Source organism: Paroedura picta, chromosome 5, assembly GCF_049243985.1.
Source record: "Paroedura picta isolate Pp20150507F chromosome 5, Ppicta_v3.0, whole genome shotgun sequence".
NCBI classification, from domain to species: domain Eukaryota; kingdom Metazoa; phylum Chordata; class Lepidosauria; order Squamata; family Gekkonidae; genus Paroedura; species Paroedura picta.
Window position 1 is genome coordinate 50,264,301 of NC_135373.1, and position 12,522 is coordinate 50,276,822.

At 41.9% G+C, this 12,522-nt stretch overlaps 1 protein-coding gene across 1 annotated transcript in view; it reads right to left on the minus strand.

The window, feature by feature from the left end:
* Nucleotides 1-12,522, minus strand: part of SEMA3A (semaphorin 3A) — a 206,490-nt gene that overhangs the window by 156,189 nt on the left and 37,779 nt on the right. The window contains exon 2 of the mRNA XM_077337860.1: nt 4,508-4,665. Coding sequence (XP_077193975.1) covers nt 4,508-4,665 — 158 coding nt within the window. The remainder of the gene's footprint in view (nt 1-4,507; nt 4,666-12,522) is intronic.

Below are 12,522 nucleotides of genomic sequence, written 5' to 3' on the forward strand. Positions count from 1 at the left end.
TGACAGCAGTTGCTACAGGGCCAATTTACTCAAGAAAGCTTGCATGTAGAAGGACATTGCCATTGTTTTCACGGAATGGTGTCTAATCTTCACATTGTCAAGCTTAGGAAAGATGGTAAGCAAATATGAGGGCCTCTAAACAGCACGGGCATCACACATAGCTGCTTTCAGTGGCCTCCCACATGGGAATCATAATACATGAGAATCAATCAATTAATGTTTCCCTAGTAGGAATAACAAGCAAAGATTCAGCTGGTGTGAATTCTAGATAGAATCAAAACTAGGGATGATCATGAAACCTTCCAGAGATGGATTTTGCAACTGTATCATGGTCATTCCTCCTATGAACAATTCAGAACAAAAATATGTGGGAAATCCTAGGAGGAGCCTGCATCCACAAGATGAAGATCCTCCATTCTGTATCCATGGCCTCTGTGAATGAAGAGATTGTAAACTTCCATATGGGAGTTTTCTGCTCAAGTTCCTCCTTCAGCTATTATTTCTTTGTTGTGCCACAGGAGGGCTTTTGGGGAAAAAATTAAAATTAATATGTGGTAGTCAGCTTGGTGGAGTGATTAAGTGCAACAGTTTCTCCTCTAGAGAGCCAGGTTTGATTCCTCCACATGCTGCCAGCAAGGTGACACTGGTCTAGTCACAGTCCTATTACAGCTGTTCTCACAGGGCAGTTTCTCTCAGAGCTCTCTCAGACTCACCTACCTCACACGGTGCCTGTTGTAGGGAGAGGAGATTGCTTCAAGAAGTGAAAAGTGGGGTATAAAAACCAATTCTTCTTAGTGTTATAGGAATTACAATGGTGGATTTAAAAAAACAACAACACCCCTGTTCTAGTGCAAGGGGGAAATAGTGTCTATATGATGGACAGCACTTAGAACCTCACTAGGCAGACAGAAACAGAGTGTCAGGCTGCTCTGAGCCCTCTGATAGGCTGTTGAGTGGGAGTTGTTATACTGGCTGTGTGCTGGAGGGATGACAGTTCAGTCTATGACTGAGTTCAATCTGTGTTCATTCTGAGTCTGACAGAACCTTAGCTGATAAACTGCTCTGAGGAGTGACTTTAGTGAAAAAACTAAGTTTTCTACTGACAGCTAATCCTCACAGCATTGGGACAACTAAAGGCAGTTATTTGACAGTGGAAATCTGGACAGTGAGTTTACTCTCAAATTAAGCCAAATTGGAAGGAGAATCCTTCCCGGTGTCGGGCTGCGAAGGCCCCGGCACCAGGCCACGGCTCCCTCTCCCCGACCCCCTCCCCTTAGTGAGAAACTTCCCAGGCCACAAGCAAATTGGCCACCAAAGTGGCTGATTAGCTTGCGGCCCGGCAAGCTTCTTTTTGGGAGGGCGAGGGGGAGAGAGAGGGAAGCGCGGCCGCCAGCGCAAAGGCGCATGCTATACATGCGTAAAAGTGCCACACATGCATGTTGTGGCCGCGCATGGCGCAAACGCACATGTGCAGACCTGCCACGCACGCATGTTTGCGCATGGATCGCCCTCCCCCCCACCGGTCCACAGCCTAATAAAGGTTGTGGACCACTGTTCTAAGGGAAGAAGGAGGATCCCTGCCTAGTAAGGGGAAATCGGGTGTGTGTATTTCCTCAGGTGTGTGTGAGAAAGTGTTTCAGTCCTCACAGTAGGCAGTGGGATGCTGGTTCAACTTTCCAAGACCAGGGGAGATCAGGGGAACTCCAAAAGACAAAGTTAAAAGAAAAGCAAATGTGTTTTGGAAAGAAACACAGTAAAGAAAACTCTCAAATTAAAAGAATTCTAAGCATCTGAAAGAAAAACCTATGCACCTGTTAAAAACCCTGTAACTAAGAACTAAAAATCATGAAATAATTGATTGTTATTAAAAAAAAAACTACCAACAAAGATTCTTACCCCTAATGTGAAACATCTATATAAGGAGCAAGAGTCTTTGTTACCTCCTCCCTTCCTCCTCCCCCACACCCCCTCTCCTTACCTGCTGGCAGTCTCCCTTGGCTGCACTCACAGAAGCACAGTGGGGGCAGGGTCAGCCCAGCAACAAGCAGCACTGCTCGTTGCTGTGCTGGGCTGCCCCCCACCAGTCTCCCGTGGCTGCCTTTAGCTTCCTTGGAAGACTGGTGGCAGCAACAACAGAGCATTGAAAGACAAATGGCGACTCAACAACTTAGCTCCCAGAAGAGATAAGGGCCCTGTTGGAATTGTCAGCTTTCCGCAGGGCCTGTAAAATGGAGCTCTTCCAACCAAGCGTATAGTTGAGGCCAGTATGGGGTCCTGGAGTTACCACTGGTGGATCCCCAATGTGTGTGTCAGGTCAGAGTCCTTGCTCCCAGGGAAAGATGTACTGGGAAAGAGAGCTAAGGAAGCCAGAGCTCCAAAGGGACAGTTTTTAAGGAAAAGTTTTAAAGGGGGTTATTTTTGCACAGAAGCATGCAATTACACTCTTGACAAAGATTGATATCACTTACTCATAAAGGAACCCTCTGCAAAATTAATCCTCTATGTACATTTTTAAAATGTTTTTCACAAAACAGGGCTCATTTGAAGGGATTTTGATTTTTTTTGTTTGTTTGCTTTCAAGGCTGCAGCTCATGAGTACATTTTTGCTGGGCTTTAAAAATATTTTGGCAAATACTAGGGAAGAGTGTTTTCTCTCCTCCCTCAGCTTCACATTTTGTGAGGTCTTGAAAGATTTTTGAATGAATGCTCTATGAGTAAACACAGAAGAAATCCCAGTTAGGACAAAGGTAAGAAAATACACTTTTCACTAATCAAAAATAAATAATAGTATGCTTGTTTTCTAAAGCCATGCATTTAAATGCTTATATTGTAAGAACACCTTTTGTACTATAAATCTTGTTGCAGAACCACTTGGGCACAGCAGCTGAAGTTGCAAGAGGCAAAGATGACGTGCCAAGTGGTAGAAGGACACTTCACCCTTCAGAAAGCACCTTGCAGGGTACAAGTACACTGTGCAGTGCTTTGTCAGAGTACTGATACAAACAAACTGCTGGTAGTCAACAGCCCTTTCTTGTTTTGATGGGAATTAGATTTCTCTACCACGTTTCACAGCTTGTTGACTCTAATCCACAAGTCACTTCAGCTGAGATCCTTACATATAAATAAGCATAGCTGACTTGAAATAAGAGACACTAAGCAGATTGAAGTGCATGTATAAAATCTTATGTGAGGAAATCTAGGTAGGATCCAATCCAACGAATTATACAACCACATTATCAAAATTTCTTTTCTATCATTATATCCTGATTACTTTAATTACCTCTACTAAGTGATTTTACTGAAGTGTTTCTTGAAGTATCACCACTCCAGTTCAATTCATTCCCAACATTATAAACCCCTACCAAGAACGGACGTAATTCATATCTCTTCAATTAGATTCATTTAATATGATTATTGAGAGTAGGTCTAATAATAACATTAATAAAGTTAAACTATATTTTGCCTGTCCCTTTCCATGGACTTTTTCTTTGAGCACTCACTAAAGAACCCTGACCATCATTTTTCTCATACTGCTAATGGCATAGCTAAAGGGAGTACTAACACTCACCATGATGAGCATATTACTGGCTCTTCCTGGATGTTTTAGGCCAAATCCCCATTAATTTGCCCTTCTTACCATTGAAACGGTAATGACTGGGGAAGGCACTGGCAAACCACCCCGTATTGAGTCTGCCATGAAAACACTAGAGGGCGTCACCCCAAGGGTCAGACATGACTCGGTGCTTGCACAGGGGATACCTTTACCTTTACCATTGAAAGAAAAGAATATTTTTTTTCAGTGTCCTGGGTGATTTAAGCAAGTATTTCACATGGTTTGAGCAAAGGTGACATCAAAACTAAGGATATTAGATTTTCCTGGTGAAATTTTATTTCAGTTTATTGAAATTGTTTTCCACTTTCCTTGAAGTTGCCTTGAGCCAAGAAATAATTTATAAATATTTTAATAAAATACACAGAATTATTTTATCAGACATATAATCCAGTAAAGAATTTCTATGTTTGCTTCAACATGCACTGGTTTAGAAGTCAAATTATTATGTGAGGGAAATCACTGCAGTTATTTAGGAACTGAGGAGCTCTTTTATCTATCACTTCCAATGTTTCAACCATGGCACAAATTAAACCCTAAAAAGGCCTATATTCTTCCCAGATGTAGGCTGAATGGACCATTTGTGCCTAGGATTTGCCACTTTAGATATAAAAATCCATTCACATGGAAAACTAGCTAACCAGAAGTGTTAAAGTCTGGACTTTTTCCTCAAATGCCATTTTTTTAAGTTGAAGGAACCTGAGAATTGGAGAGAGGGAGCTGAGGAAGCATCTTATCATGTCAAGCTTGACCTAACCTGCAGATTGAAGTTGAACACACAAGACATGAATTGACAATGCAAGGAAGAAACAAGAAATCACTGAACTGGTTGGTTGTCTGTTCTCCTCTCTCTAGAAAAAAAGTCACTTTGAAAAATGATAAAACGTTGGACATTACCTTTTGATATTCCTTGATGTTCACTAAGTTGAAGGAAAATATGTGATCCTTTGCCCCAACATAGAGACGACTCCTCTCCTCATCCAAAAGGAATGTTTGGTAACTGGAGCTATTGGCTAGTCCATTAAAAGTGACTAGATTGTTTGATTCAACCATTTCTGTGGAATGAAAGACAAAGAGATCCTGGTTAATCTGATGAAGAATGACCACTGTCTTAGTCCTGAATTAAAAAATGACCAAATGGAACAATGTGGCATCATTTTTACAATCCTTCCTCAATGAGAAAAAGAGAAAGTCCCACAGATGTTCATATGTAGCATCTACCCACATGTAATGGTGCATTTTACTACATCTAAACCCATTTAGAGGTCCAGGAAGCAAGAAAGCATAAAATTCCCCCACCACATGTGCTAATACTACAGACTCTATACTAATATTCCCATCAGGGTGTTCCAAAGCAAACAAGCTTTATACTTGATTTGTATGAATTCTACTGAAAAAAGCTGCACTGAAAATAAGGCAATGGAGCACTCAGGATTAACAGATCCAGTAACCTTTGGCTCTTGACAGTATGAATAAAGCCTTAAGAACAAGTGCTAATAACTCTTGGAAGTTATTGGCGAAGTAGACGTCCTTCTCCACCCCTCTAGTAGTGAGGGTTGGGAGTGGGTTTTCCGCTATGTTGGGTTCTTTTGATGTCTTTTAATGGGTGCTTTAATGGGGATTTTATAAAACATTCTAACCCACCACGAGCCGGCCAGGGAGTAGCAGGGAATAAATTGAAGAATAAATAAATAAATCCAGCCCCTTCTCTAGCAGCCTCTGGGCTCCTGGGATGAGTTCCAGAGTTAGAGAACTCTAATCTCTCAAGCTCACCCCAAAAGATACCCAGGCAACTCCTGCTACTGAGCCACAGCAACAACACCTATAGGAGGGGTTGCCTGGCCAGCAGAACCCTACCCAGTGCTAGTGCCTGCAGGGACCTCTGCTAGTGGCACTCCAGCAGCTGCTTCAGTGAAGTAGGTCTTGAATGGCTTCTTCATTTCACCACAAGCCAGAGTATGGAATGGTAGAACTTGTGCTTCTTTCTGTACACCTTGATCACAAAAACATTAAACTTTATTTTTAAAAAGGCTTTTCCTTTTCATAGCTTTCTTGCCTTGAGTCATTAATCATGCAGACAGCTTTTTAGACTTAGTGGTACCAAGTCCTTTCCTTTATTATTAAGCTTATATGATCTAGGGTCTTGAGCATAAAACCAATAGATCACAGCAGCAATAAACAAGGATTACAAAACATGCTAGAACCGACAAGCAAAAATACAGAACGATAGAATGACATGTATTTCTTAGAAGTTTAAAAACACATTGTAAAATAAACGAGTGGACATCTACAGTTCTCATATGGTCAGCACAATAAGACTCATGTTAGCAGTAAAGAGAACACTATTGTCAGGCATTTTGCAACAGATCAAGTTATTTCTGGATGAAAATCCACTAACAATAAAGATACCGGCACAGGGCTCAGCAGGAAGCTGATATCTAATCAGAATAGGGGTAATCCAAAGAGCCCTGAGGACAGTTCATTGATCATAGAATAACAGACGGTGGTCTACAGCCTCTTGCCCCAGATATGCAGCCACAGAAGTGATCTGAGAATGGAGTTTGAGTGAAATCGTCCTCTCAGTTCTGCTGTCAGCAGGACATTCATGTTGGCAAGTCTAAAAGTATGGCTAGGGATTGTGAGAAATTTCAAGTATAAGTGAAGGGTCCCAGAGAGACGGATCCCTAATGAAAAAGTGGAACATACACACCTCGCTGAATTAATGTGCTAACGCAGTCAAGGTCAAGCACCCTCATCCTGATCAGCTTCAGTGCTTCTTGGTATTCCATATTCTTGAGCATTGTGAGGGGAAGGCTGAGAAATTCAAACCTATTATCCACACAAACACTTTTACAACTGCCTTCCTTTAAAAGATGCAAAAGCCCCTCTTGAGCACTGGGTACTGAAAAGAGGGCCTTCAGTCTCCGATTTATTTATTTATTATTATTATTATATTTATATCTCACCCTTCTCTGAAGGATCAAGCAGCTTACAAAGGTTTAAAATATCTATTTATATAACACATTAAATATTAGGTCTTAAAATATTAAAATTAATAATAAATAATTAAATATAAAATAAATAAGACAGTTTCCCATTGTTTCCTTCCCCAAGTGAAAAAGAGGGAAGAACAATAGATTTACTCAGATGGCCTTTTGTTGAATGGGCTATAGACAGGGAAGCCTGCAGCCATAGGCCTGGCAGAACAGGACCCACGCAGCCACATTCTGGACCAGTTGAAGCGTCCAGAGCAGCCTCAAGTGCAATCCTGCATAGATAAATTTACAGTATTCTATCCTAGAAGCAGTGCCAGTTTATCCATGTAGCATATGCTATGGGCCCCACACTTCCAGGAGTCCTGCACGGTGCTTTCTTTTCCATGAATTCAAGCTGTAGCTCTCTCTCCCCCCTCTTTTCCCCTCTTTAAGGACACAGAGTAAGACCCCTTTCCACTGGGGGGGGGGTCCATCTGCCCTCAGTCTGGCTGCTCCCACCACAATTGTACTTTTCTAGGGCCCTGCAAATCTTTAAACTGACTCTGGTGCTATGGGCCCCACAAATCCTTAAACCGTTCCTGCCTAGAGGTGACCATTGCATGGATCACAGTGGCTAGATCAGATACTGACAGGTAGGATGCAAATTGTCATGCTTGGTGGAGGTGGTAGAATGCCCAGTGAGTGATGTTTGTGATTTGGGCCTACATAGTTAAGGAGGCATGCAGAATCACACCCAGGCTCCTAACTGTGGTTGCAGATGTCAACTGGAACCCATCAAGAATTGGGAGTTGCACTATCTTACCCATGACATGTTGATCCAGCCGGAGGACCTCCATTTTAGCTGGATTAAACTTCAGCTGACTCTGCCTGAGCCAATCGAGCATGGCCTCCAGACATCTGGCCAAAGAATCTAAGAGTGTTGGTAGATGGCCATCCATCAGCAGAAATAGCTGGGTGTCATCAGCATACTTGTGACAACCCAGCCTGAAACTCCAGACCAGCTGAGCAAGGGGGCACATGATGGAATACTGGACACTACAGATAGGCTATTATTAACTATGTTCCAGGAAGTCCATGACTCATTACTATTAGTAGCAGAAATAAGAATCTTCCATCCTACACATAAAGCTACTTCCCATGTTTTATCAAAGTTCTAAAAGCACACTTTAATTGTATGAGACCTGTTAAATGGTCATGGAAGTTAGCGTGTTTAAAGAGATGGAGTTTAGCTCTGTTCTTCTAACAGAGTCTCTGTACTCACTATCAAATCAGTCCTTTTTGTACAGACTGGCTTGATATGATCCAGAACTCTAGACTCCAAGTCTAGAGTTGCTACACCTGTAGTTGGCTTTGTGACCAGGTACTCTGATGAAGAGTCATTTATCATGTCACTCAAGTGTTACAACATTCTTCTTCTGTTATTTCCTTCTACATTTTGATATCTACCTACTGGTTTTGACTGGGAATTATAGTGCACCCTGACTTTTAAGTAAACCTTACTTTAGTATTCTTTATATTGATCTATATCTTCACCATGGGGGAGTTTCTTAATGTTTTCTAGCTTATTTGATGCTATGTTCTGTTTGATATATAGAGCAACATGACCCCCAAGTTCATCCCTCCCTGTCCTGTATATAGAGTTTATATCAATGGTTATCAGCATCCCATCAATTGTGCCCCTTTACACCAAATCAGTGAAGAGACCTTAACATCTATGTTGTCAGATTCAAATGAGTAGCCGTGTTGGTCTGAGGTAGCACAATAAAATCAGAGTCCAGTAGCACTTTTAAGACCAACAAGGATTTAATCAAGGCGTGAGCTTTTGAGTGCAAGCACCCTTCATCAGACACGCCTTGATTAAATCTTTGTTGGTCTTAAAGATGCTACTGGATTCTGATCTATGTTGTCATTTAGAACCAATCACTCTAGGTCCCTGATCTTGGCTCATAGCCTTCTAGCACTGGTATACACTTGCACCACATCTTCTTCTCTACGGACCCCCAACTCCCTTGGCCCTCAGGTTTCTTCACATGGCCCTCTTTTACCACCATCCTCAAGTTCTTGCCCTTTCCCACCAATATTTTCCAAAGGATTTACCCCTTGGGTTCCATTGCTATGAACTGGAGACTCTTCAGCTCCTGCTGGATTAGTTTTAAAAACTGCTCTTCCATCATTTTCATATTAATTGCCAGCACTGGCTTCTTTTTGTTTAAGTGAATCCTGTCTCTTCTGCATAGCTTCAGCAAATCCCAAAAAGTACTACAGTACCTAACAAATTGAAACCCTTCTTCCTAGCACCACTTTCTCATCTAACCATTAAGACCTCTAATCTCTGCCTGTGTTACTGGCCACATGCATGGCACAGGTAACAGTTCTGAGATCTGGCCTTTAGTCTTTAGAATAGAAACCTAAATTTTCCCTCCATGCCCACACAAATATATTTCTTAATGTGTGCGCCATGTGTACCATGACTACTGACTTCTCCCTTGTAATGTCAGACTATCAAGACAGTGCATGATGTTCATAACTTGTACACCAGGTAAGTCTTCACCATTATACCAGTCACTATGAGGTTAAAACATCCACAATGGACCCCACTCTCTAAATTTTTAATGGTAAAATTGCGCACTGCCAAAAGCCCCTTCCCCAAACCCCTGAGAAGTATCCTTGGTACAAGAGAATATCAGTTTGTTGTGCAAGGAAAGGATCCCTTATTTCCACCCTCTTCAGTCTGATGCCCTCCATCTTTTCCATGACAGCAGAATAACTATCAGTACAGGAGTGGGTGGTTCTAGCAGGTCTCTCAGGGTCTCATCCAAATACTTCTCTGGCTTAGTTTCTCCAGATAAGCAACCTTATCCTCAATCAAATAAACCTGTTTCTAAAAGCTCCCTGTATGAAGCACACACTCTATCTTATAGGCAGATAACCATACATGTGGATACTTTGCAAAATACTGGATAGCCCCAACCATCTGCTGGAGAGCCAGTTTGGTGTAGTGGTTAGGAGTGCAGACTTCTAATCTGGCATGCCAGGTTCGATTCCACACTCCCCCACATGCAAGCAGCTGGGTGACCTTGGGCTCGCCACAGCACTGATAAAACTGTTCTGACCGGGCAGTGATATCAGCGCTCTCTCAGCCTCACCCACCCCACAGGGTGTCTGTTGTGGGGAGAGGAATGGGAAGGCGACTGTAAGCCGCTTTGAGCCTCCTTTGGGTAGGGAAAAGCGGCATATAAAAACCAACTCTTATTATTATTATTCTATTCTAACTTCCAAGATGAGATTTGGTGTGCTGGCAATTATTTCAATAATCACATTCCTTCTGAATACTCCTGTATTCCTGTAACCTCCATTGGTCATCAAAAGGCATGACAACAACATAGGTTCATCTATTAAACTTGTATTAATCCATCTTCTTAACTTTTCTCGCTTCTCTCAGTAATTTGTTTCAGTGCATTAGCTAACAAAGCTTTTCACACCGGATAGTCAGAACTTCCCCAAGCACCAAGAGACAGCTGAAATGCTCACGTCATCTTTTTGTTCAAGGGGAACTGTTCTTCAGAACAAAGGCACTTTTACAACATGCTCTGATCACAAAAGGGCTAGAAAAGACTAATGCCTTCACAAAGTCAGTGGAATTAATCCCGTTTGTTGGAAAGAACTTATTTTGAGGATGGAGGCATGCTGTGAACATGAGTTGTGCAAACAACTCCCACCTGTCTGTGCCATCATTGACTGGATCCCTCCAGTCTCTTCCGAAGTCTCACAATGACCCTAACAGTACTCTCACACTGGCTGTCACTTGACAAGGACTCTCTCTGGAATAATAGCCCACAGATCATTTTGCTGTTATCAAATCCAGCATACCCTCATTCCTATCATCATGAACTTTTCTTTATAAAGCAGTGTTCATTGTCCAGTGGCCCATACACCCTTCAAAATACGTTGCACAAAAAGTTTAGTTGATCAATCTGACTTCCAACTGACCTGCAAATTTAAACATGCCTATTACCAAACTACATATTACCAAAATGCAATGAAGAAGCCTCTTAGAAGAAAACTTTTAAAAAGGGTTCCCATATATTGGTTGAGTGAAAGGGTTAAAAATAAAATAAAATAATACAACATTAGCTACCAATGGCACCAAAATTGCAAGCAAATGGTACCAAAATTGTAGGCAAGCTGATAATGAATTGGATCAAGACGTTCAATTCTAAAGGCCCCTGAACAAATGTCCTCTAGAGCAGGGGTAGTCAACCTGTGGTCCTCCAGATGTCCATGGACTACAATTCCCATGAGCCCCTGCCAGCATTTGCTGGCAGGGGCTCATGGGAATTGTAGTCCATGGACATCTGGAGGACCACAGGTTGACTACCCCTGCTCTAGACATCTTCAATTGTTGTGTGTGGAGGGGAGGAGGTGGGGGGGAAAGGATTCCATGCTTTCTCCAGGACAAAGAATAGCTAAAGACACAAGAGTCAGCAAAACATCCACTGGCCAAAACTTTTCCAATGCAAGCAGAACCAACAAGCCCAACAGAATCAATGCAGGAAATGGCAGCAGAAGCATGGGACAATACGGCATATCCCAACCAAACTAGGGAATCCAAGCTAATCTGATTTAACAAGGGATGCTAAACATAAATATAAAGCCCTACAACTGTCAAACTAGAGAACCCAAGCCAATACCATTCCAAAGAATTCAATGAAAAAGAACTTATGCAAAGAACATAATACTGCAAGGACAACAGAAACTATTTTAAAGCAAAGAATCTAAGCCAAGCCAATCTGGGAAGCTGATGCCAAGCCCTTGCAAGAAGGCACTGACACAGACACACAGTAAAATTAAAGGACAACAGCCTTTGGTCCGTTAAAATGCTAGCCTCTGATATTCCCAGTTACTCCTGAATGTTTCCACTCATTTTGGGGATCCATTTACTGGTATCCTAGAAAATCCCAGATATCACCCAGATGCCCAAATATATCTGGGAAATACTGATAAGGCATTTTTAGACAGATATTCAGACTGGAAATATCTGAATGCATATCCCTTTGAGTATAATATGCATGTTCTGCCTAGCTCTTGATAGTAACTGAGCTGCCTCTTTCTGTACCAACTGGGGTTCTGAGTTGTCTTTCATTCCCCTGCTTGCTAAATTTCTATTGTAATGTTAAAATACAATTTACTATAAACCAGCTCAAAAGTTCTTTTTTCAGCTTCTATTCAGTCATTTTTCACGCCTATCTGTATGTGATGAATAATTCAGAAACAGCATGTGTATAATTTGTTTTTAAAGAACTTGACAGACAAGAAGCAGAATGTGACCCTTTGAGTTACACTGTCTTGCACAGCTCAAGTGTTTCAGGCATATAAAAAGACACTTGAGAAAATCAGTAATTCAGTGCAAACTCCCCTGGATTTGAACAAAACAGTTTTATGGAAAAGAGCATCTTACTGAGACTGTGTTTAAATAACTGAAACTTCTGTTGACCAGACCAGAGCCAGGATCTTTTGGCTGTTTGCCATCCCAGCGCAAAGATCTCAAGGCTCGCTTCCCTTAAATCATCCAGTGTTGCAAACATTTTGCTCTGCACGCCAAACTAGATAGAAGGGCAGCAGCCTGCTCCATAAGGTATGAAGGCACAGCCTCCCCCCTAATTTTAATGTCAATTGGGAAAGGTATAGGACAGAGGTACCAAACCTTCTCCTCACCTACCTACCCTTAGATCCTTAATGCCATACCCAGTTTACTACAAAGGGTCTGAAGAGTAAAGATGTGCATGCTCAGCCTGCAATCTCCATTTGGCATTACAGTGAGGTCCACGTTGTCCTGCTCTCACATTACACAGAAATGAAGTAGCTATGGGGGCCAATAAACACAGTTGCTTTGGCCCTCAGAAGTAGGGGAAAGTT